General features: G+C 34.6%; 1 protein-coding gene across 4 annotated transcripts in view; it reads right to left on the bottom strand.

Moving 5' to 3' along the window:
- Window positions 1-25,329, bottom strand: part of LOC123674084 (homeobox protein caupolican-like) — a 114,537-nt gene extending 89,208 nt beyond the window's left edge. Inside the window, exon 1 of one of the 4 annotated variants that reach the window (XM_045608949.1) lies at window positions 25,129-25,329. In XM_045608949.1, coding sequence (XP_045464905.1) covers window positions 25,129-25,179 — 51 coding nt within the window. In that variant the 5' untranslated portion in view covers window positions 25,180-25,329. Of the gene's footprint in view, window positions 1-12,668; window positions 13,733-25,128 lie in introns of those variants that run through there. The other 3 variants (XM_045608950.1, XM_045608946.1, XM_045608945.1) reach the window with 3 other exon arrangements.
- Window positions 25,330-27,445: the final 2,116 nt, after the last annotated feature.

Here is a 27,445-nt window from a genome sequence, read left to right as displayed (position 1 = left end):
AAGAAGAGAAATTGAAACTCGTTAATTTTATTTGGAATTATTTCTAAGTTGCAAAATGGTGAATGCGCTGGTTTGAAATTTATTCCTGTTGGTTTTTTGCTCAGAGTAATGACCATAGATAGAGGGAGCATATGTCATTTTTAGTAAGCGAATTTTGTTCCCAACATGAACTATTAAATTTGATATGAAGCGCGCGAAAATGAAAACTTATCAGTGATACGATATTTCACTAAATTCGCGAGTTTCTCCACAAAGAACACACTTCTTATGTACCATAGTGAATCAACATTTTATATAAACTCAAAATATATTGAAATAGATATCTAAATATATCAGTAATTCAGAAAACTAACTTCAAGCGCGCCAAACGACGAGAAACAACCGATGACACTAGGAGAGCAAAAGTTGCCAAACCTTGGATTTCAGCAGGTAGATATAGAAAATAATAAATTATTGCTTATTATGAATTCGACATTTAGGAAAAATATCGGATTCCAAATATTCAAATTTGCATATTTCATCGGGAATCACTCAAATAAATATATTTTATTCAATATAATATACATTCATAATGATATAGTGAAATTGTGGATTTGAAAATATATCACAATCCGACATTGATCTAACCATGTTGGGGACATGTGAATATTCTGATCCTGAATCTACCCTGAAAATTCCTGAGTGGTCAAAAAGTCAAAATTAAGTAAACTTTCCTGTTTCATACGTAGAATTATAATATAAATCTTGAGTTTTGATCAGTTTAGAGTTATCCAAGTTCATGATCTTCTCATAAACACCCTGTAGATTGTTGGTCCAAACCGCAGTCTCATAATACTACGCATAGACAGGATCGCAAATTAAAAAGGTATTCTTGAAAAAACTTTTTCTTCAGAAATCTTCAAAGAAATCCGAGTCCTCGTCGCCACCAATTTTTTCTAAGAATCCCATTAAGTAGCTCACGAACCGTTGAGTTTTTATCCAAGTTATGGCGTATTGCTGAAATTTGTATAAAAAAAACAATCTAATAATACAATAATATACTGGGTATGCCATTTTAAATAAGAAAATAGTAGTCTGTTTCTGGTATAACCGGAAGTTGTAGAGATCTGAAAATATTTTGGGGGAAAGATCATTTATTCAAACCCCAACATGCAAATTTTCAGCACAAACTTATGATTAGTTTTCCATAAACGTCCAATAAGCCATCGCGGTGAGTCACCCTGTATTTTGGAAGCTTTAAGAAGGGTTTATACCACGTGGCATTCGCGTGATCTGGTTAAGTTTAACTTCTCCTTTTCCCTCAGCGTTTTTGAGATTTCATCACTTTCCAGGATGAGTGAAGCAATAAAAACGTTTCTTCTGATTTGCCATCCTCTTTTACCACATGCAAGAATTCAAAATACGTTTTTACCTCTTTATTTTGAATTTTATAAAAACTAAATTTTCAACCTCTGACAAGACTTTTTTTATAATATTTTTATGTGAAAATTCGTAAAGTTATATTATGTATATATTTATTCTTCAATAAAAAATCCATTCAATTAGTTTTTATTCATTCCAAACAAAAGTTAATAAATAAGGATTTTCCCCAAGGGCAAACTTCTTTAAAATGAATTATAGGGCAAACCTCATATAAATCGATGGTCTCTAGGGTTCTTATTTTTTAACTGATCCCTTTTAATTTTTATAGAAAATCAATAGTTTTGTTCTCGTGTATGTAAATATTACGAAATTCGGAGGTTAATAGTCTTCAAGGCTGGTAAACTCCCAGGTACGTTAATTCGCGTAAAAAAAAAAATCATTAATCCATTTCATTCAGAGAATCAATCTTGTTCTTCACAAATCACTTTTGAAGAGTGTGAAAATACCATCAAAGTGTTCTTTTAATACGTCTAATCTTCTGTGAAGGTCAAATTTTCAATGGTTTCTTTCGTTTTTTTCTTTCGTGACGAGATAAATAACTACATTTCAACTCCAGAAGAATTGCTCTAGGGGTCTCAACTTATGATTTCCAATAATATGAGTAATTTAGAGTAAAGTCTGAAAGCTATACTCCGAAAAAACTAGTAGGTATATTATTATTATACAAATCATTAAAGCAAGCGCGAAGTGTTTGACGCTTTTTTTGAGAGCTCGTTCCTTGAACAGATCAAACTTCAACAACCAACCTTTAAGAATTGCCTCGATATGTTGCAATGGATGAAACATGGCTCTATAATGTCAGTGTCTTGATCTTGTCAACAGAATCATAGAAAATTGAAGCAGAGGATTGAAAAAAAAATCAGGAGATTTTGAGATTTCTTTTATTTATCCTATATATCCAAGGGTGCAATTGGCGCATGAAAGACGAGCGCTCAAGATCCTTCACATGCTCTCGTCATTTATTCGTAACTATACGTTATTATAATCCCCCATGTCGATTCTGCCCCAGTCCGTCCCTGCACAACAACATATCCGAACATGCGAAAAAAACCGTAATCCGCATGTATGTCATTTTTGCGTTAACGAATTCATATACCTATGCCGTTTCCGTATATTTCCCCCCTTCCGTTCGGCATTAGCATAAAAATATGGGGTTCCTCTTCATCCATCTTGTTCCTGACACCCACGTCAGGAAAAGGCGTGACAAGCCACATACGTAACATTCGATCTAACATCGATACAGAAAACGAATCAATCCTAGTGAACAGGTCAACATTCGTACAGTTTTGCCTGTTTGCGGTCTGTGCTCTTGTCAGCGTGGGTGTTGTTTTGGGCGAAATTCTGTGTTTCCGAGCGTGGTTTCCGTTGGAATGGGAAGGACGATCTGTGGACGAGATACTCGGGTTTTTATGGATGATGTAGATGGCCCAGAGGCCCATTTTGCCTTATTCGGAAATAGCACTAGAAGGTGTGGGGGTAATTTTATGGAAATATAAGAAGAAATGAGAAAAATATTGACGTTAAGTCATCAGGAATTTTTTAGCGTTCGTTACTTAATCCCTATTGATTTTAATGAGCATGAAATTTCGCAACAGGCTTGAAATTATTATTCTTTATTCAAAAAAATGGGATAAGTGGCAACACTGTGTACTATTTTTTGACATTACTCATGTCATTTGTGTTCAGTTGGTCAGGTAATTTTATCATGGAAGATTCACGCTTCAACGACGTTTGGGAATTGTTGAATTATTTTCTCTATTTCAGTATCGTGATGAGTTCATTACAGTTGTATTAACAATGCTGTAATGAGTTCATTACAGCTTGGTTTCAGTTATATTTTTCGATTTGAGGTTGTCTCCACTGACTTCTGATCCTATCAAATTTCAAGACATTTCAATTGCCAATATAATATAATTTGGATATAGTGAAATGATTTGCAACATCATTCGCAATTTCTTTTAATTCTGGTGGTGTTAAACCGATTTCGTCAGACATAATCTATGAGTTTAATGCGTAAATATGAATTAGTTCAAAATTCGAAACGTACGATTCAAATTCAAATTTCGTAATATGTCAATTTTCGTAACAGTCACACCAACTGCCAAGATACAATACAAAAGTCACTAGGATGTATAATCTGAATTTTGCATTGAATTTCGACAATATTTCACAAAACTTGACTGAAATAGAGAAAATATCGTCTAATTCTCGTTGCAGAAGGCAATTCCAACACTCGTGCGTTCGAAAACTCGCTCCTTCGTCGAATTTCGCATTCGTGTTGAAATAGGAGCTCATTCTGCAACTTGTTTTAGAATATACCATTAGCGAAATCGGTGCACATTAATGAATACTGAAAGAAATTTATTAACAAGAATTCATGAACGACATTACTAAGTTAATCGAGTCACTATTCGTCGTATTATAGAAAAAATTCAAAATTTTGCGTCTAGATAAGATAAGAATTAGATTTGATGAATATAAATAATCGATTCAAAGGTATTTAAAAACACTTTGTATTTATTGGAATAAAGAATATCGATCTCTTACCTCTCCCAGAAATAAAGTTGTCAGGATATGCATTTTCAAGGATTTATTGAGATATAAATTAGAATGCACTAACTCACTTCAAGTTTATTCATAGAGGCTATAAAAGTAGTAGTGAAAGAAAATGACTTCATTAATGAAGTTATCACAGAACATATTACAATATTTTTCGCATGATGTTTATTTATAATTTGAAATTCTATCTCCAATTTATAATTTAATCAAAACAATGGTATGGCGACAATAAAACTCTAAATAGGGTATCCTGGGTATCTGGCGTTTTTCATTGAATTGACAATTCATTTCGATAATAACTAGCTACTTAATTGAGTGAATACCCTAGCATAATATTAATATGATCTAGTTATGTTAAATTGAAAGAAATGATATTTAATTATATATTTTCATCGAATAAATTAATATCTTGAAAATGGATATCAATTATTCTAATAAAATTTGAATAACTATAACAATTTTCAACTTATCATTTTATTAGTTGCTGGTGTAGGTATGTAATGAGGTGAAAACCAATTTGTTCTATAGAAAAAATGTAGTTTAATTTGGTAGAGAATGTATTATTTGGTTTATAAGGGTTCAAATATCAATCCTTGTAAATTATAGACTATCATCGAATTATATTTCTGAACTATACTCTTAAAATGATTATTTATCGGTGGTATATTACGATTTACGGTTGGTTTTTCTGATAGACAAAATGAAATGATTACAAAATTTCGTCAGTGAATAACAGAAAAATCATTGTAGCCAATTCAATGAGTATTTTCAACTTATTTTCAGAAAAGCATATTGTACCATCTGTCACTTCACTTTATTACCTTGTGAATGTTCTACGAAAAATCCTAGAACTGTTGCCAATTCTTCAAAGAGAAACATTTTTCAAAAATAAGATTTAAGTGTAATGGCTATCGTATTTCACGTGGGTTTAGCAAAGTGTAAGATTTCATTGCAGTTACAGCTGTAATAAAAGTAATGACGGATGGATGCATCATTAATGCATCTATCACCTGGTCAAAACCACAAAAATCAAGATGAAACCATCAGGGTTATTGACATGGAAGAAAATCTAACAGTTAAAATATACAAGAAATAGTTGAAATCTTGAATACTTACAAATAGTTTGTTTTTCGAATTATAAGAGGAAACTAATAGAAGTAATTCAATAAATAATCTTTGTAAGTTTTCGCATGAAATCAAATCAATATTTCATTCAATATTATTTTTAAAATATAGGCAGAATAAGTTTATCTAAAATCTTCAGCATCAGTTCAGAAACACTAAATATATCCTTATGAAAATGTAGTTATTTGTTGACTGAAATTACGGAAAATGCAGGAACTGGATTATTTACTATCTGTGTTTATTTACTATAATCTAAACATAATGAAATTGAAATTTTTGATACTTCAATCAATTCACGACCCAATTGTGAACTGTGCAAAAAAAAAAGAAGGGGTTTATTATTGTGTGTAATAAAAGGAAAAATCCGTGTTTAATACTCGATTCTAGAAATAAAACGAACAATGTCAGAAACGCAGTAAAATCGAAAAGATACGGTTTCAGATAGCTAACAGACATAAAAATTTTATTCATCGATCGTCGGCCAACTTATAGTCATGCTGCAACATTTAATGCTGCTGTAACACGAAATTAAGTTTGCTATCTGATCGAAAGGGAAGATAAGTCATTTTATTATAGCTACGAACCATCACATCACAGAATTTTAATCGAACATATATCATCGACATGACAGAGAAACGTATACAATTTGTGTTTTTTTATAGTCTGGTTAGATAGCAAAAATGAAGTGTTCTGTTACTATTGCAGATAATCAGTTTTTGAATCGATTTTTAAAGTTATCAATTAATTAGTTAACGTAGGTTAAGTTTTTTCAACCATTCTATCATAGTTGTTCAACAACTAAAGCAACTAGTTTTGTGGATTTGTTAGTCCATTTGTTATAGCTATTATGATAATGGTGTTATATTGGTAATTCGAAAAACCTATTTTACCATAGAAAAGTCGAATATTCAATTATATTTCTATCAGCAAGTGTTAAAATATTCAAGAAATTGAAGAATTCAAATAAAAATATGTATATATAACCCAATTGAAGTTCTGTCAAGAACTGTCATGGTCAATTTCAAATCATACAAGACAATTCTGGACAATATAAAGGCCCATTTGAAATTCTCCTGCCATTGTCAATTCCAAACTGAATCTTTTCATACAAATAATTTCATTCAATACAAAATGGAATTCGAGTAACAATTCTTGACAATATAAAAATAAAAATCCTAAACTTTGAATAGTTATACCTATGCACAGTTTTGAATGAATTGCATCTGTGGCTCAAAATTCAGAAAGAGTTTGATACCTGTTTTGGAACTGTTATCTTCAAAGACATCCGCCAATTATGGATGTTATTTTAACACATTTCGAACAGAATTTCAGTCCGATATTTCACTATTTTCCAAACATTTTTAATCTCCGAGACGTGCTCTCGGTCGCAAGTTGAAAGATCAGTAGGTAATACCAGATAAATGAGTGTTTTTCGTGTTTTTAACTCTTCCTAAGCCGATTGTCGAAAAGGTGAAATGTAAGTAACGAAAACACAGGAGGGGAGAACTATATACGAAAAAAATTCGTCGGAACATTTAAATTTTAAAAATTACATGTACCAATATCGTTGTTTATTGAATATTCAAAATTCAATTAATTATAATTCAAATGAAAGTAATTTTTTCATTGATTCACCGAATTTCCTAAAAAACAGGTCTATATTCTGAAATAGATAGAAATTGTGGAAATTTATTGGTCTAAACACCTTAAAAGTAAACAAATTCTATCAATCTGCCACCTGATCGATATTTCGGGTTCGAAGTCCATTTTCCAACAAATCAGATCATAATAGATAATATATTATAATATCGCACCTTTTGAAATATTTTATCAGCCGACATTTGAAGATCCGACTTTGATCTAATATCTGTAGATTTCATTTGGTTTATCTAGTGGTCGGCTGATTGATAGTGCTCTGATTTCGCCCGTTTGTTTATTTTTCTAACACATTATACTAGAGATAAAGGTATTTTCATCTAACATTTGCATAGGAAAACATAGTACATAGCATCAAAAAACTATTGTTATTCAGAATTTCGCAACATTTAGAAAAAAACTCTGATGGTTTTGGAGCTTTTTTCATACCTGAAATAATTATTCATCAGGATATCTCTGAATGATGACAACACATTCACCCATTCAGAAAATGACTATTTGCTGCTTAGTTTTCAAATCAGAACAATTTCAGTAACATTTTCTGATCAAGTAAAGGGTAATAGAGCAATTTTATTTCAAAAATAATAATGGTTCAGTGCGGAATACGTATCGCGCACTACGTCCATTTTATTTTGTTTAGCGATGAAGCGAACTTCTGGTTGAATGTCTACGTCAACAAACAGAACTGCCGCATTTGGAGTGGAGCTAATGCTCAAGTGTATGTCGAAACACCGTTACATCCAAAAAAACTGACTGTTTGGTGCGCTTTATGGGCTGGTGGAATGATTGGTCCGTACTTCTACAAAAACGATGATGGCCAGAACATTACAGTCAATTGTGATCGGTATAGAGCCATGATTACTAACTTTTTCATTCCTGAATTGAACAACCATGATGTCCAGGAGCTGTGGTTCCAACAAGACGGCGCAACATGTCACACAGCTCGTGCCACAATCGATTTATTGAAAGACACGTTTGGAGACCGCCTAATTTCACGTTTTGGACCTGTGAATTGGCCTCCAAGATCTTGTGTTAACCGGCTAGACTACTTTCTGTGGGGCTATGTAAAGTCATTTGGTCTATGCGGATAAGCCACAAACCCTTGACCATTTGGAAGACAACATTCGCCGTGTTATTGCCGATATACGGCCACAAATGTTGGAAAAAGCCATCGAAAATTGGACGTCCAGATTGGACTACATCCGAGCCAGCCGTGGCGGTCATATGCCAGAAATCATATTCAAAATGTAATGCCACAATATTATCTTGCGGATAAATAAAATTTATGTCAATCGAATAATTCATCGTTGTTTTATAGCAATTTAAAGTTCTATAGCTCTAAAAAAAAACACCCTTTAGATGGAAATATTATTTCCACAAATATTTTAATTTCTAGGAGAATTGTGGCTTCTTTAGATTACATTACGACTCTAAACGTATGAAACATTTCGGATGTAACCAGAAGAAGCCAGTGTTGGCGGCACAATTGTCGTAGACCTCACAATATTTGTGGAAATCACTGTTTTATTTTATTTGAAAGGTTAAGGGTTAACTCTCATAGGAGGTAATAAGAAGAAACATGTACAGCCAAGTGGTTCTAATCGTCTTATCACCACCCCAAAACCTACGTAAATCTAATCAATCAAATTTACGCATTCATCCCCCTTCACCCTCAACCCTCTCCCAATCTCCGACATCGGGATCGAGAATCGCATCAACCTCCAACCCCCAAACTCTCCCAATTTCCATCTCATCTTCATCGAAACCGTCCGGATTCAATTATCGCAACCCGCATTCGTTCACCACCCCAAAACTACCCCTTCGAACCCCAATTAACGATGCGAAACTGTTCCACGTTCGGGGGACTAGTTAAATTCGGCGTATATATTAGTTAGGTTAGGTAATGCTACGGTCCCGCCCTCTGGTGTGAGTTATGGCAGTTGTAAATGGGGAGACGCGTGGACTACTGACAGATAGGTTAATCTATGGGGCCTGAATATTCCGCGAAGGCGGCGCCCCCTGTAGGTGATTTTTGGAGGGAGAAGGGGGTTTGGGGGAGATACGGGTGGATCTGTGTCATCTTGCGGGGTTGGGGGTGTGTTAATTGCCGCTCTGGGATCTTGGACTGATGCAAATGTTATGGGGGAGATTGATTCCGTGAGTTGGTTTCGTAGGGTTTTGGTATTGGGTTGGAAGATGTGTGCGTAAACTAGGTGTTTCGGGAGAGTGGTTATCGGCAATGAAATTTTTCTTATTCGAACACTTTCAAGAAATTCAAAGTCGGTGTTTTGAACATTAATTTTTTAATTTCCAGAAATAATAACGGGTGTTTGTTTTGAGGTATATAACTCCAAGTTGGCATTTCTGTTCAAGATGGCGACCGATTTAACAGCTGTCAAGTGATTTATTCTCAGTTTGGTTTGGAAATTCATCATGAATAGACTCACGCCTAAACAACGCTTGTAAATAGTGTAATTTTATTTCGAAAATAATGGTTCTGTGCGGAATACGTATCGCGCACTTTACGTCCATTTTATTTTGTTTAACGATGAAACGCACTTCTGGTTGAATGGCTACGTCAACAAACAAAACTGCCGCATTTGGAGTGAAGCTAATCCTCAAGTGTATGTCGAAACACCGTTACATCCAGAAAAACTGACTGTTTGGTGCGCTTTATGGGCTGGTGCAATCATTGGTCCATACTTCGTCAAAAACGATGATGACTAGAACGTTACAGTCAATGGTGATCGGTATAGAGCCGTGATTACTAACTTTTTCATTCCTGAATTGAACAACCATGATGTCCAGGAGCTGTGGTTCCAACAAGACGGCGCAACATGTCACACAGCTCGTGCCACAATCGATTTATTGAAAGACACGTTTGGTGACCGCCTAATTTCACGTTTTGGACCTGTGAATTGGCCTCCGCTAGACTACTTTCTGTGGGGCTATGTAAAGTCATTGGTCTATGCGGATAAGCCACAAACCCTTGACCATTTGGAAGACAACATTCGCCGTGTTATTGCCGATATACGGCCACAAATGTTGGAAAAAGTCATCGAAAATCGGACGTTCAGATTGGACTACATCCGAGCCAGCGGCCATATGCCAGAAATCATATTTAAAATGTAATGCCACTGCCACAAGATGATCTTGCGGATAAATAAAATTCATGTCAATCGAATAATCCATCGTTGTTTTATTGCAATTCAAAGTTCTATAGCTCTAAAAAAAACATCCCTTTATATGGAGTAATTCAATCAAAGAATCAAAGAATTTCGACTTTTTTCAATTATACACTGCCTTTCCAATTTTGAAAATGTCGTGGTGAATTTGTTGAATTTTCTACAAAGAATTATAGCGATTTATTACGGGTGGAGTTTGAGACCCCGACCGGCAAAGAGACTTTCTGGTTTCGGGGGCCGTAACCTGTTGGATAAAAAATCAACAGTGCTGTGCATGAAGTGGCGATTAGACATTTGCAGAGCCTACACACTACACAGAACACCAACAGTTGTTTTAACACTTCAAACCTTCAAGATTCAGGGAGGTTCCACAGAGGCCTAGGAGAATGGAGAAACATACTTTTGTCAATAAGGAGAGAAAAAAGTCCTATGGTCCCACAAACATACATTTGAACATTGACAGCCATTTCGGCTAAAGCCTCAATTTCAATCGACATCCTCGGTTACATTGAAACTATTTTGACAATTTGATGGACAATGGACAATGGAAATATTCGATATTCTATCAATTGTAGATATATCAAACCCAGAGAAAAATACTAAGATTATTACATATTTGATACACCATTCCGATGCGTTTGAAAAGTGACTTTTTATGGCTTGCCTTCTAAAGGGTTCTCCAACAGAAATGATATAATGATTACATTGGCAACACTTTGTATTATTTTTTGACACTTATTAGACATTTTGTTGAAATTTCCGTGATACATATTACTATTATATTCCTCTTATGGCCTAATCTTCAAGCTATAGATAGAGGAATGTCTCAATATTTCATACCTGATCTCAATTGAAGTGATGAGACTTTATTACATTGCGTTGAATCGATTAAATATTTCAGGTTTCAAAATTGAAATAGATTTTAAGTTCTCCTCAATTGAAATCCTTCTGAAAGAAGAGTTTTGAAGAATAGTGAGTTTTGTATATATTTTTTGCAATAAACATTGTAGTTTCTCAGTAAAGATATGGAAAAAAAAAATGTTACTTTTTTGCTGAGTTCGAATCACGCCCTTCATCATAAGAGTCATCCATATGAAGATGATATCACCTTCCAACGAATATTCAACATATTGAGTAATTTTGAAGTAGATAATATCTGATGAATTCAATTACAATGTCATAATTGAATTCTGGAATGTATGAACACTTCTATTTTATGTCAACATAAGTTAAAAATCTCAATGGAAAATAATGGAATTTTATATTCAAGTAGGTACGGTACGAATATTCCAAGAAATTGATTAAATGATATATAACTTAATTCATTAATAATGTTTACATTGAAAACAGTGGAGAATTTAATGAATGAATTGAAGTGATTTTATCTTATTTGAAGAATATGATAAGGTTCCTACATCTGTATTTGCTCATGGACCATTATTATGAAGATTTCAATTAAACTGTTATGTTATGTTGGATCCAAAATTAAAAAACATCACCATAACGATTTTATCTTAACTATTTCATGTGAGTTTTCACCATTCGTATAAAATTTCAAAATTTTCAATAGTTGATTTCAGACGGCTACTTTGTTTTATGTAGGTATTTTATACATAGATATTTTTCTGGATGAGTTGTCTTACGTTCAATGTATTGAAATTATTATTTGAAAAATTATGAAATACCTACGTACTCATTCTGACATTCATTCAATCAAGAAGAGGTTTTTTATGACGACCTAAAAAATTTTAATTTTTGCTTCGTCCGGATTAAAAACTATCAAAAGTTAATAATCCAATGTATAAAACTTTAAAAAAGGACATGTGCATCTTTTTCAAATTAAAAATTAACAGCTTTTCATTCATTTTCTATTCAATAGGATTCATTTAGTTATAGTATTTTGAGTTGAAGGGATATTTTTCAATAGAACTTACTATTTACTAAATTATATGAAAAAAATAAAGGTATAATTAAGTATTTTACTAGAGAAAATAATACTAGTATATGTCATGAAGAACTTGTTATAGGAAATGGTGGTGAACTGAGGAGGATATAAGAAGGATTTTCACCTCACGTTGGAAATGTAACTATAATCAATCAATAGTGAAGATCAAGTAGATAAAATTAAAGATTGACGTTCTTATTTGTTTGGTCTTATCACGTGACAGGGAGAGAAAATGCCTTATCATGTATATGAAATATCAACTGCTAGCATAATTTCTTCTTTTGTCTTATTAGCTTCCAGTTTTTATTGATATTATTATGTTATTCATTTACTTAATTTGTTTCTGCAGTTTCCCCACGAATATTTGTTATTTTATATTTCCAAATTAAGTTTGATTTTGATTTTTTATCTTTTTTCTTTTTTGTGGACATAATATGCAACTTCCTATTTTTTTTTCGATTTACTTCTATGTGACACATTATTGAGTAATTATGTGTTCTGCAATAATTGCTAATCACCTATTATGTGAATTTCTATAATTTCACTGTGTAAATTAAAGCAAATTAATAACCATTTTATTATTATCAACTTCCTTCATATTTTGACATTTTTGTATCTTAACCCGAAAATTTTTTATAAAAACAGCTTATAGACGCTAGTTTCGACTCTTATTTTAGATTTTTTATTTTCATGAATTTGGGAAACGCTTTTTGGTGTTCTCGCTAGAGGTCGCAATTTTGAAGAAACCTGTAATTTTAAAACAACACCTCACTCACCTCCTGTCCAAAATAGTCGTGCTGTGCATTCATACTTCTCCCAAGATGCTCTCTGATCCCGTGTACCATATCCGGTCCCATTCCCCTCCCAATATCATGGTGCATCTCCCCATGTCCACCTCTCATACCCTCGTGGTGGTGTTGCGGCATCATCTCGCCTCCAACAATCTCATGTCCACCTCCCCCGCAAGGGGGCATGTCCCCAATACCCTCCATATCGCTCATACCGACCCCCATCATCAAGGGGGACACGTGGCTCTCCCACCCCTCTTCCATCTTCACCGCCCAAACCGAACTAAAGCGCAGGACCGCCTCGAGGTTTTCCCCGAAGAAGAGGCGGATTGAAAATTCGTCCCAGTCGACCTCCAAAAAAACTTTTTATCACCTTCTCGTCCGCTCAGGATCAGGGAAGCATATTTTGAATTACTGGTTCTCGAAAATTTCCAAACTAGTCGTTTACAGCATAATAAATCCGACGTTATGACCGGCCTTCCTTTTATACAGCAATAATCGTAAAGTTTATGTCCAAACAACCTTTGTCTAGTTTATTCTTATTATTTTCCACAATGATATCTACGGAGATGGGGGCCTATGATTATTTATTAATCGTTTATCACTTTGTTATGGATCGTAAAACAGTCCACGGTTGGAGTCACCGAATCTGTGACCTTTCGGATCGGCTACAATGTTTTGATCGCACGTCACTCAGCCGTCAGTGATTTATGCATCCTGAGACATCCTTCAGCTGTCGTCCGAAACCGCAGGCACCACTTAACTCACACTTCCACTTGGTGGCAAAAGTTGCCAAAACCCTGAGTGCCGGTCGGGAAGAAAACCGCGCCGAGTTCTATGTCCGCAAGTGTCAAATTTTTCGCGCCAAACACAGAAAACTGAACGGGCCGCGTCGCGTTGTTGTCGTTAGAGCCGTATAGCACAGAGTGGCGCGTCGGGCAGGTACAGAGTAACAATACACGTAACGTACGTGTGTATGTGTTTGCGGAGGACAGCGGTGCCGTAGACGGGCTGAGCGTGAAGAGACTTGCGTGAGGACGTGGTGACCGCCCCCCTCTACCCCCACTGTGATGCACCGATGGCCAACCCCCCGAATACGATTATAATTAGCTGGTGTGTGCGAGCTGTATATGCGAAGCCGACGGTGACGGCGTCCACGGTGCCGGGAGTTGGGCGATGGGAGAGAGGAGGTGGGATTGGAGGCAGGGGTTTTGTAAGGTTCACCTTGGGATCTGTGATGGATTTTGGTGCTATTTTCTTCGTGGACGCGACTTTTTGTTTTGTTGGAGATTTTGGTTGCTATCTTTGGGAGTGAATGGAGTTGAGTTTTTGAAGATTGCGTTAATAATTACGTTGATCTTTCCCATTTGCCCGATGCACTACCAACATGGTGGAGCTGAAATTTTTAAAAGACACAATCTTTTGCACTCCTGTTCAGGAATTCCAAAATGGTAGAAAAGCCAATTATATTGATTTAGTTCTTGAATTTCAACTCAATCAGACGTCGATCAAATTTTCGAATTCGAGTTTCTGAACTACTCTGCTAAGCTATTACGCTTGTACATAAAAGAACAGAAGAATTTTTCATCACTAGGAATAACCCAATCGTGATCGTTCTTAGCTGAAAATTTGTAAGATTCAGACAGTACAATGAAATAGTGGAAGTACCTGAACAAGAGCATGAAAATTTGTAATTGAAATTCAAAGCCATTCAGATTTGAAGCATAGGTTTCATACTCAGAGTATTAAACGTAGATAGGGGCAGCATATGTCATTTTCAGTAAGCAAATTTTGTCACCAATATGAACTATTAAATTTGACATGAAGCGCGCGGAAATTAAAACATATCAGTGATACAATATTTCACTCAATTCGCGAGTTTCTCCACAAAGAATGCACTCCTTATGTCCCATAGTGAATCAACGTTGCATATTAACTCACAATATATTCAAATAAATACCTAAATATATCAGAAACTCATAAAACAAACTTCAAGCGAGCCAAACGACGTGAAACAACCTATGACACAGGGATAGCAAAAGTTGCCAAACCTTGGATTTCAGCAGCTAGATACCGCAAATATTAAATATTCTGCTTATTCTAAATTCGACAATTAGGAAAAATATCGGATTCCAAATATTTAAATTTGGATATTTAATCGGGAATCACTCAAATAAATTTATTTCAATAAAATATATATTCATAACGATATAGTAAAATTGTGGATATGGAAATATATCACAATCTGACAACTCAATCTAACCATTTTGGGGACATGTAAAAATTTTTTATACTCCCTCTATCTATGTTTATTACTCTATGGTTTCATATGAAACCTTTTATGTCAAGATAATGATGGTAATGATGGAAATTGATGAAAAACTTAATAAACATAATAAGGAGCATAATTTTGCATTGGAGGATCATCTACTGGAAATTTATCGAAGAAATGTAAAATATGTATTATTATCTACTCTAAATCAATTCAAATAAAGCCTGGAATCGATTGTGTAGCATTGCCATAGACCTTATCTTTCAAGTGGCACAAGGAAATAAGTCGGAAGGTATTAAATCACAAGATCTTGGTGGCCAATCGTGATCACCTCTTCGAGAAATGACATGACGAGGAAAATTTTCTTGCAAAATTGTGATAGTTTCGTGGATTGTGTGTGAAGTAACGCCATCGTCGCCATCTTGTTGGAATTAAACATCGTCCACATCAATATCTTTCAATTGCGGCCAAAAAAATCCATTCCCCGTATCAGGCTTCATTTTCGAAGTATATGGTCCAATCACACCATCACCAGCCCAAAAACCGCATCAAAGAGTGATACATTTGAGGATGGAGAGGCTTTTTATTTTCCAATAATCATTCTTGGATTTTCCGAGCCCCAAATGCGACAATTCTTCTTATTAACGTAGCCTCCAAGGTAAATATGGTCCTCAGCAGTGAAAATGATTTTTCGATGAAAATCATTTTGATGCATTTCAAAGACCCTAATCAGCAAAGATAAGACGTTGCTGGTGGTCAACTCGTATGTTAACCGAACTTCGAAAGTCTTAAGAGGAGTTTGTACCACGTGGCATTTGCGTGAACTGCCAAAATTTAACTACGCTTCTCTCTTCAGCGTGTTTGAGATCCCACCACTTTTCAGGATGATTTCAGAAGCAATCTCAAACGTTCCTCTGAATTAGCTTCCTTTTCTACCACAAGCAAGCATACAAAATACGTCTTTATTTTCAATTTTATAAAAACCGCATTTTCAGCCTTTGACAAGACTCTTTGTATTGTATTTTTCTTTGAATATTCATTGAGAAAATAATAATAATAAGCCAATTGGCTTATTCGTTTCATAGAATTGAAACAGTTGTCTCAATTCACCATATCAGTTCAGAGTTCATAACGTTACGTCAAGATCACAGAATTGAATGACTCGTCCCTAGTACCATAATTTTTCGGTTATTTTCTCTTTTTATTGCTGTTTATTTCGGAAGAAACCGACTTACATATATTAGGCGACATTACACCAGAATTCTTGCCTTATCTGACTCTCCGATCTTGATGCCATGATGCGAGCCTGTTGTCCCCTATAAATTTCGATGTAAATTTCTCAGTTCTGTGAAAACGCTTGATTTACGCCGTTCTTTCGCTAGAGCAGTTATTTTTATGATGGTTAGGTACCGTTGATGATCCGAGTGAAGAAATGCTATTTATATTCATAATATCGCGAGGTGTTTTTCGTTAGATCCGAGTTTACGTAATCCTAGAAGAATGTACGCAGAAAAATGTATGAGAAATGCCTTATTTAAAGGACAAGCAGATACAAATTTAAAATGACTCAGTGGAAGGATGATCAACGCGAAAACTAGCATTCAGACAATAAGAGATCCAGGATAGATTCGTTTTCACAGCGTTTTTGGTGAGAGAGAGCAAACAACTTCGACGTGTCACCAAAACATAGAATCACGTGATATTTCGAAACATTATCTTTTTTTTAACTATTTTTTTCAGGAACAAGTAAGCGTATGAAATATTAAATCGAATCTTGAAAAATTCGTACATCTCATTTTACAGGATATTCTATAAGCTCTACGACAAACTTTGACAACTGATAGTTGTGCCCTTTGTCAACATTTTTATCTATGAACAAGGAAGGACCCAATTAATTTAATTTCTCTATTTCAGTATCGTAATGAGTTCATTACAGTTCTAAAAACAGTGCTGTAATGAACTCATTACAGCATTGTTTTCAGTTATATTTTTCGTCTGTGGTTGTCTACACAGACTTCCATCCTATCAAAATTCAATACACGTCAAATTGTCAATATAATATAATTTGGATATAGTGGAATGATTTACAACTTCATTCGGAATTTCTCTTGATTCTGGTGGTGTTAAATCGATTTCGTCACACATAATTCACGAATTTAATGCATTATCATAAATTATTTCAAAATTCGAAACGTACGATTCAAATTGAAATTCCGTAATCTGTCAATTTTCGTAACAGTCACACCAACTGCCAAGATACAATACAAATGTCACTAGGATGTATAATCTGAATTTTTCATTGAATTTCAACAATATTTCACAAAACTTGACTGAAATAGAGAAAATATCGTCTAATACTCGTTGCAGAAGGCAATTCCTCTCTTTGTCGACTCCAAGTATTTTATTAAAATGGCTAGAGATGTTTCGTCTCGATCTCTCGAAAGACGATCTTCAGGCTCTGCTAATTGAATTGAATTTTGAATTAAAGGGGCCTGAAGAGATCGAAATAAATGTAACCATTTTGAAAAAAGACTTGGAGTCGACATAAAGAGTTTTTTCTTTCTCCTTTCCAAAAATTAACGAGTCTTGTGAACCCGTATTTACAATTTTCAAACGCCTTGCTGTTTTCAGATGCAATCGGTCCAAGCAGCCTGTATATCGCGACATGACCGATGCACCCGTTTCAATCCATGCTACACGAGTTAATTATACAACCGCCTTGAGTAAATTTAAATTCGAATGGTGAGATGGTAAGGCAGTACATGCACCAACCAGTACCATACATTTTAAATCGGATTTTTGCGATTTTTTTCTTCCGACCATTATGTGTGCAAGACGACGTGAAGGATGCGTGCGAGAAATAATCTTTTTTTTGCTGCTCGCACGAGTTATTCAAAAGAACGATGTATTTTGGGTTCAATTGAATGTTGTCGTTGGATCTGACGTAAAAATTTTTTGTATTTTTCAAGAAGAATCATGTGAATTCAGTGAAAACAAAAAGTGAGGGATAAATGATTAAGCCTTCGGTTTTATGATGACTTGGTGTTCCACAAGATTGTGTTCTAGGGTCAATGCTTTTTAATATTACTCCTATAGGGAAACTCTTCGAATACAAATTGAAGAAAATTTAAATCGAAATCATCACTATAAAAATGGCGTATACCTTTTATTTCGGAATTCGAAGCAGTTGAGGACAAAAATTATATAATTTTTGCTATTATACTATTTAGAGGGACACTACAGAGATATCGAAAACCGTTAGAAATATAGGGTGGCTTAAATTATAAAAAAGTTGCGTTATTCAAACATGGTTGTGTTGGTGTGAACAGATCCAAAATATCTCAAATGGTTCCGGAGATTTTCTTTTTTTCTGCATAACTCATCTGTTTCTGAAGATAACTTCACGGAATTTGGTTTGTAGCCATTATCCAATATTGAGATTCTAATGGTGTCGTCAGATTCTTTCTGTTTTCCATTGTTTTAGAGACGCGATAGTCAATTTTTTTATAGACTAATTGGTTCTCGTTTAGAATAAACAAAGATAATGGGAATGAAAGTGGAATTGTTGATATGTTCTCCTTTAGGAGTGATAAAAATTTTTTTTACGAATTCAGCAATGTATCACTCTACAAAAATATCGAGTCTAGCTACGCAAATTTGAATCTCCTTTTCATTTTTTTGTTCAAGTAGTAGGCTGGTGCCAAAATTGTTCAGTTGAGTTTTGTAAAAACCTGAATCCTGTTTGATAAGTAACGTTCTATTAATAACATAATCAAGATCATATCAACACTCATCTAGCGTACAACTGGCAATGTATGTAGAAATTGTTCTACATAATATAAAAGACTCAACTGATGGTTCAATTTAACAACTGTCAACAAAGTTATTTGATAATTTTGGTTACAGCCTAACACAAAAACAAAACGACCTTATTTACGAAACCTCTAGTCAGATTTTGCATATTAACGAATTCAAGCGAGGCATTGGACATCCTGAAAGTTTCAAGTTTCTAGATCTTTCGGTGAGAGAGTTTTTGTGTTTACGAACGGACGGACAGAATAGAGTTTGAGAAAGAATTCCTCATCAATGAGTCGAACATTATCATTTGCAACTATCGGGAAGTATTGATAGGTCCCAAAAGACATCTGAATTGAAAGGGAAGTCTTCGAGATTATCTTTTCTGTCAAGTTGTTTCCAGGAAACTCTTCGAACGAAGATGTTAATACACATCGTATCGCCTGACTCATCCACACCTGCAGCATTCATCAACGTTGTGTGAATTAGCTAGTCCATCAAAATTTCCTAGTAAGGACATCTTCAGAATATCAATTGGCCATACAGAGGCAATTGTTTCGGCGATATTTTTTCACCATGTCAGTTCCAATTCAATTCAAATTTACGTACGGCAACGTACTCACTCATAATTAAAAGCAGAAAATCAAGAAAACGTGATTTTAACAAAAGACCAACTGACTCATGACGGCGGTAAAAAAAAAATAAATTGAGGACAATGAAAATTCTGCAATAAAAATGCAAGGTGTCAGTCGATCTGCAATCTGCAAAATGCAGTTATCAAAAAAATCGAGGCAGGATATTCGCATAACAGGTATTGAAATTATAATGAGCGGATATGTTTTCTGGCAGATTTCAACGCAAATTTTTTTTCGAGAGATTTAATTTGAAACTAACTCGAACTTGAAATGGTAGATGACAAGATAAACTTCATATGGGAAAAAATTTTTGGATACGGTATGCAGTTTATGGATTTGTTGGGTCATGTTTATAAATATTCAACGCAACAGTCAAAAGTTAATAAACTCATGATGGCAGGTGCATTTATTACAATTCTTATATTCAAAAGTTCTTTATACTCTAGAGTTAATTGACTCCAGTTATATTAAGGTAGACAAAAAAATTCAAAGAGTTACAGCAGGCAGATTGAATGGAATCAAAGGGTAAAAGTCTGAATCTTATTTCGAATAAGTAGTTTGAATACAAAAAGAATCCTTTCATAAAAATTCTACTATTGAGATCTTCACAATATATGAACTAAGGGAAGATGCAATCCACAGCACACAGAACTGTTTCTCTGATCTTAGCAATACTTGTGTATGGCAAGAGGGGTACCTTTTACTCATTCCATATAAAGAGTGTGGACTCAGCAATTCATGAAACTTCCACTACTGATCAGAATAGTTATTTATAATACAAGTGCAGAAGGCATTGATGTTCTTCCACGAGTTCAAAATTCAAAAACGAGCCACGAAGTGGCGAGTTTTGGAATGAACGAGTGGTAGAATGAGCCTTCTGTACGAGTATTATACATTATTTTCTCTAATTCATTGCATTTTCATTGGAATTAATGAAATATTTCTATAAATAAAATTTAGTGATTTTTGCATTAAAAAATGTTGGTTGGCAGAACTGATTTCTTTAAGGCAAATTGATGAATTGACAGATAAAGCCGTGGCGGAAAGTTCGTAGTACCAACATAGAATAATAAAATATAACCATGAAAACTGTGCGTTTCTGATATATTCTCGCACGATTTTGTTCTACAAGATGTGGAAGAATGAACGGAATAATCACAGAATTAGAGAAATAAAATATCCAGGGCTGACCAAAACCAGCAGAGAGTATTGTCTGATCTAGAATGGGCGACTGCTAGCCGCAACTGTTTTCCAGGTTAGGAGTGGATCATTTAAAACTATGCCCAAGAGAACCACATGAGTACATTTACTCCAAAACTATAAGCTTCCTAAAAGTTAAAAAAAAATTCACTTGCAGCGACTTCGACCTTCGACTCAGACTGCTATTTCTGTCTGTATTTCTTTACATCGTAGAGGGATGGACCCTCAGGGTGAGCGCAATCAGCAGGTTAGAAGCCTTTGAAATGTGGATATACTGCAGAATCCTGAAGATACCTCCAGACAGAGTAAGGAATGAAGATGTTCTTAGACGAGTGAATAAGGTCTGTGCTCTCTAGTTAAGGAAATGAAGCGAATAAAAACTGCTCATCTTGGTGACATCATGCGGAACCCTAAATATCAGCCCCTACAAATGATTATTGAGGACAAGATCGAAGGTAAAAGAGGAGAGGATCGTAAAAGGATGTCATAGTTGCGGAATGCAAGGCAGTGGACTAGCATGGCCGGAATATCCCCATGTTTTTCTGCTCTTGGGATTATCGTAATAAGCCAATTTTTCGTCTCCAGGCACAATGCGATGCAGTAATCCCTTCCGTCTTTGCCTTGTAAGCAGCTGTTCACAAACAAACAAACGCCGTTCAACATATCTCGGCTTCAACTCGTACGGCGCCCAATTTCCTTGTTTCTGAATCATTCCTATGACTTTCAGGAGCTATGAAATGACTTGTTGGGTCACTTCCAATGATCCTGCCAATTCTTGTTGCGTTTGACACGAGTCTTGATCAAGTAATGCCTTCAATTCTTTCTCCAATCTTCGAAAACTTTCTCTCTTCCACCTAGATGCTGGTCTTCGACGTCAAAATCACCATTCTTGAAGCGATGAAACCACTCTTGGAACTTTCTTTCACTAATAGCGGCCTCGCCATAGGTTTTTGAGAGCATTTAATGAGACTCAGCCGCAGATTTCTTCATATTAAAGCAGAATATTAAAACCTCCCTAATCACTTTATGATGCAGACACAAATCGACTAATATTTCGATCGCGTTATGTTTAGACCTAAGCTTATTGTATGACATCTACGATCGATATTTCGACTACAGTCATCTATTGCAAAAGGATGGAAGCAAAGTTGTATACCTAATATATTGAATGAAATTGACAACCTTTACTAGCTGAATATTTCTGTGAGGTCAAAAAATTCCAACGCCTTCTTGATGTTACATTTTTTACGTCAGATAGTATATTACTCAGGAATCATGACGAAAGAAGTAACACAACATTGTGCGGCATTCGCCCTTTTTTCCTTGTTGGCAAAGCATTTAAATCGATGGGAAATTTCCTGAATAGTAGGAATTTTTTCACAATCCGCTATTTTTCCCTGAAATCTGCCGCTTGTCCAAAGCGCTAGAAACAATGACGCATCGGCTGTACAGAGAGCGGTTCGCGCTCTCTAAACAATACAAATTAAGTCTTAAAAAACTCTTACCGACGACATCGACTTCCTTCAAGTGCCCATGAATTACGCAAACACAATAATTACATTAGAAGTCAAGTAAGTTTTCTAGTTTTTCCGCAGCTTTGGTCACATTTCCTTAAGTACAACTCTCTGTTCTTCTTGGGCTTAATAGTTTAATGCCTCTCATTACCGCTATCTAAATATAATAATTGTTTTTCAGTCGAAACAAGGGTAATTGGAATCACTCCGAAATCCCATTTCCATAGTGATTTATGTCTTTAATTAAGGATTTTCACTTGGATTTATTACTTACCAATTATCTCGAGAGAGAGATATGCGTGTGTAACAGTACGTTTGAAAGGTTATTTATATTCAGGTGGAAAAGATTTGACGTTGTGTTATTAAGAAGAAAAGGTCACCTTTTATACCCGGTCACAGGTATAGGAAAACAATTTTTAATTGAAACTCGTGTTTTTTTTCTATTTCCTGTTACGGATGTGTCAGAATTTTTTCGAAGAATCGAATTGACATGGCATCAGTTTTATATTGTCTTTACGCTTTTATTGTTTCACAATAGACAATGATAACGGATGGTATTGTTATTGTTTTCAATTGATATGTGTTGAGTTGTAACTTGTTCGTTTAGACGTTATTAGGTTGAAGATGAAGAAGCTTTCTGGGAATAATTGAATTGAATTATCAAAGGAAGAATTCATTTGCAAATTCACAACGTATTATCTGAAAGGCGATGAAGTTACTTTCGGATTCAGGAGCGTAATGAAATACAATCTTTTGTGTCTTGTTTAAATGTTATAATTTCGTTTCATTCGAGATTAGTCAATCCAAATCATTATAAATATCCGGTTAGTAAGCTGTGAAGAATACATTAATTTTAAGTTTCGGTACTTATTTACTTAATATGTAGGTCAGATTTATAAAGATGCGATCAGTTATTAGAAAAATTAGGACTTCAAAAAACACCCTGTATCTCGTTTGCGAGTTCATGTTCATAGGACTTTTTTTTTTCTTAACCCAATCAGAGAATATACGACATTGATATCGATCTTCTGGCTTGAATTTTTGTGCTAACTGAACTTTAAAAGCCCTAAGACCTAACTCTTCAAGCAAAATACGTTGTAACAAGCCAATTGAAAAGTCCCCGGTCTACCATAGTAAAACACATTTTTTTGACAAAATTCGATTTTATTATTCAACATAGTTGTCTTCGACAGCGATACAGCGATTATATCGATCTTCCAACTTTTCGATATCATTTTTGCAGTACGATTTGTCTTTCGCTTCAAAATGGGCCTCAGTTTCTGTGATTACTTCTTCATTGGCGCTAAATTTCTTTCGAGCGAGCATTCTTTTGAGGTATGAGAGCAGGAAAAGGTCGCTGGGGACAGATCTGGCGATTACGGTGGATGCAGAAGCAATTCGAAGCGCAATTCATGCAATTTTGTAATTGTTTTTATTGATTTGTGACACGGCGCATTGTCTTGATGAACCAGCACCTTTTTTCTTCAAAAAGGGGCGGTTTTTAACCGATTTCATCCTTCAAACGATCCCATAATGCTATAGAATAATCGCTGTTTACGGTCTGGCCCTTTTAGAGGTAATCAATGAATATTTTACCTTGCGCATCCCAGAATACTAATGCCATAATCTTACCAGCTGACTGTTGTGTTTTTTCCTCGTTTTGGATTGGTTCATGTGCAGTCCACTCAGCTGACAGTTTTATTAAACTTAAACAGCTTCAAACACTGCTCAGAATCATTAACACGTTGTTGCTTTTGATCGATTGTGAGCTTGCGCGGCTCCCATTTCACACACAGCTTTCTCATGTACAAATATTCGTGAATGATATGATGTTCAGATGATATCTTCACAATGTCTGTTATCTTGATCAACTTCACTTTACGGTCATTCAAAATTATTTTGTGAACACTGGCTTGCACCGCCATCTGTGCTTCTCAATTCGCCTAATATACCTACTTATCTACTATTTACAGCTAATGTGAAGTTTTCCAAAAAAATTAGAATATTTTGCGACAAATCATAACTTCTGTCCATTAGCAATATTATGAGTATCACTTGTATCAGGCATGTTTGATAAAAATTCATATACATATTTTATCAAATGTTATTACTAGAATGTTGGCACGACTTATGAGACCACAAATGAAATTGAAAATTTTCACCACGTCACTTGAAATTATGTTTGGTTATCAGTTAGATCATTGCAAAAATAGAGAGCCTTCTATATGAAGTTTCGATCGTTTTGAATCGAAATGAATCGCGTTTGTCAATTAAATGATAAACATCTTCAACTCAATAATTACCACAAAATGGCGAATGATATTCACAGCACGGTAATTGTGTAGGGGGACAATTTGGGAAATAAAGTGCACTTTTCAACAGGAAGTGCATAAATCATGTTTCATAAAGGCTGTCAAGATTGCATGCTAACAACAATGAAATTTCCACATCTAGATACTCTATTACGCGCTGAACTGCAAAATACGGGTTTTGCAGAACTGTTGGCAATTATAAATATTGGTTACAAATAACAATACCTTATTATTGTGATTTTTAATTGATCCTAGTCGACAGCGCTGTCACGACATCAATGCGTCAACAATCCTAAGCGTTATTCGTTTTCGATGTTTTAAATATTGGTGTGCATCAACTACAAAACGTTGGGATATTGGGAAAATTTGTCGGACTTATGTTGTTCAATCAGCATAATTGATTAAAAAATATGTTGGATGTCGAAAAGATCGTGACAACATGATTCCAAGGAGTAAGAAATTATTATTAATTGTATAGTTGAGGATTTTGTTCACAAATCGCATGTTTGTTTCTGTGGTGATGATAATTGCGAAATTGTCAGGTGAAGAAATTGAGACTCTAGCACCTAATTGTTGAATGATTATCAAGTTTTTGTGACGCAGTATCAGATATTGTACTCAAAGAAAATTTGTGGAAACTCTGTTCGATTACTTATTGTAATTAGTTACAGTGGATATTGATTGTTTATTGGCTAACTCAATAAATAATGATTTACTTACGAAAAACCTCCATAGTTTAGTTATTCCATCTAGGATTGATCTGAGGACCATCACAAACAAGAATACCTACTGATATAGATTTTTTTTTAATCAGTTGTGTCAGTAATAAAACATATTACGAGTTAACATCACTTGAATCAAGTTATTAAATATCAAATCAGAAAATATAAAAACATTGAACATTGAAATTTATCAGATTGATGATTGAAGGTTAGCTCCATAGACATAGAGAAGTTTATACCACAAAAGAGGATTTGCTGGATAACAATTTGAAATTTGTTTGAATATTGAAGAATTATAGTTAAGTAATTTTAGATTTGATTAGGTATTGTAGTTAACAGTTTCATTTTCAATTTTTCATTCTTAATTAAATTTTTTCTAATTTCTTCAATTGATTTTTTGAACCCTGAGAAACACTTGAGAAAAGTCATTAGAATATTGAAAAGTCAAAAATTATTATTTTTTGGATCGTATTACCAAATTTCAAATTGAATAATCTATTCGAAAATATAAAACAATATAGGCGATCCTTAAGACTACCTAATATGATTTATAAGAGTAAATAAAAAGTTTTATGTTTAATTTCCGATGTTTACCTATATATTTCACGATAAAAAGTATCTACTATTGAATCAATAAAATAAAAACCATGATAAATGGCGGACATATGAAATGATGTTTGCAAATATACCTACTGAAAAAATATATTCAAATGCAATTTGGTTACAAAGAAGTCATGAAACATAATCAAGAACCAAGCCACACATTGGGTGCAAGAAGAACTTCAGTGAGCAAAATCTTCAATTACCGAATTATGTGTTGGAAGGATAATGTCCGTTGGCCTCCTAGAAGCAGCGATTTAACGTTATTAGACAATATCGTAGAAGATAAATATGCATAAAATACAATCGATTATGCATTTGAAGACAAATATATAGCAGAAAAAGTGCTTGAAAATTAGTGTAACCTCTTGAGTTAGGAACTTTTTGATATGAACGGAATGTTGTTCTGGATATAAAAATATTCTACCTTACCTATAAGGTATCAATTTTATAGTGAACTCTAATTGCAGGTTTTTCTGAACATAAATCGATCGAACAACTGTTTGAATCTTGAAATATGTGGTTAATTTAAAAACGAATTATTCGATAGTGTCAATTACCACAATTAAAGTTTTGTAAAACACAAAATACCTACACTTTCCTGAAAATTTTACCTTCATGTTCCAATACTATTTTTGATCTTGGAATACAATTACTTCTCGAGTAATAATAATAATACTACCTAATAATGATCAGTTTTTACCTGTATGGTTTTCGCATTGAAAGCCAGTTTTCAAGCAAATAGTACATTTATATTAGGTATATCCATGAAATGTCATAGAACATGTAAATTATGATTATCTGACATCCGGCATCGATTGTTGTTAAATTTATTAACGGAGATTTGATTGAAAAACAATTCAAATTGAAGTTAATAATTAGGTATACGAATTAAATTTTGATGAGATTTTTTATTCTTCACGGCCAATACAATCAAATTGTTGCCTTACATTTAAACGTTTTTCCAAGAAATATTAATTATATTAGATGAACAACTTTGCTTCCGTCGTTTTGCCATATAGATGGTTGTAGCGGTAAGTGGTAGTCGAAATAAATAGTACCTAGATGTCATACAATTAGCTTAGGTATTTGTAAACATAACGCCAACGAAATATTAGTCGATTTGTGTCTGCATAATATAGTTATTCTCGATTAAACATATCAGCTTAAGAGAAAATTCTCGTCATTTGCGGGAAGTTTTAATTTACTGCTTCGATATAAAGAAATCTGCTGCTGAAGCTCATTGAATGCTCTCAAATATCTATGGTGAGGCCACTATTAGTGAAAAAACGTGCCGAGGGTGGTTTCAACGCTTCAAGAACGGTGATTTTGCCGTCAAAGACCAGCATGGCGGTGGAAAAGGGAAAGTTTTCGAAGATGCAGAATTGGAGGCATTACTTGATCAAGACTCGTGTCATGCCCAACAAGAATTGGCCAATTACACTTTTGGAGACAACACCTACCTAGGTATAAACTTTTGTGATCTCTAAGGGTTAAATTGGCGCTAAAAAGCTCTTGACTTCAGCGCTCTCCTCAATATTTGTCGTTGTCCTACCTGCAATATACTCGTGCATTCCAATGACCCCCATCGATGTGCGAACGCAGGTTGGCCAATTACCCGACCCAAAACCAACCACCAAAATGATAATTAATTAATTCCTACCCAGAATTATTAAGATCCCAGGAAGGAAGCGACCGAATTTCAAACTCGCAGG

Source organism: Harmonia axyridis, chromosome 2 (assembly GCF_914767665.1).
Source record: "Harmonia axyridis chromosome 2, icHarAxyr1.1, whole genome shotgun sequence".
NCBI classification, from domain to species: Eukaryota; Metazoa; Arthropoda; class Insecta; order Coleoptera; family Coccinellidae; genus Harmonia; species Harmonia axyridis.
The sequence above is the reverse complement of the archived record's forward strand: the minus strand, read 5'-3'. Positions and strand labels throughout refer to the sequence as shown.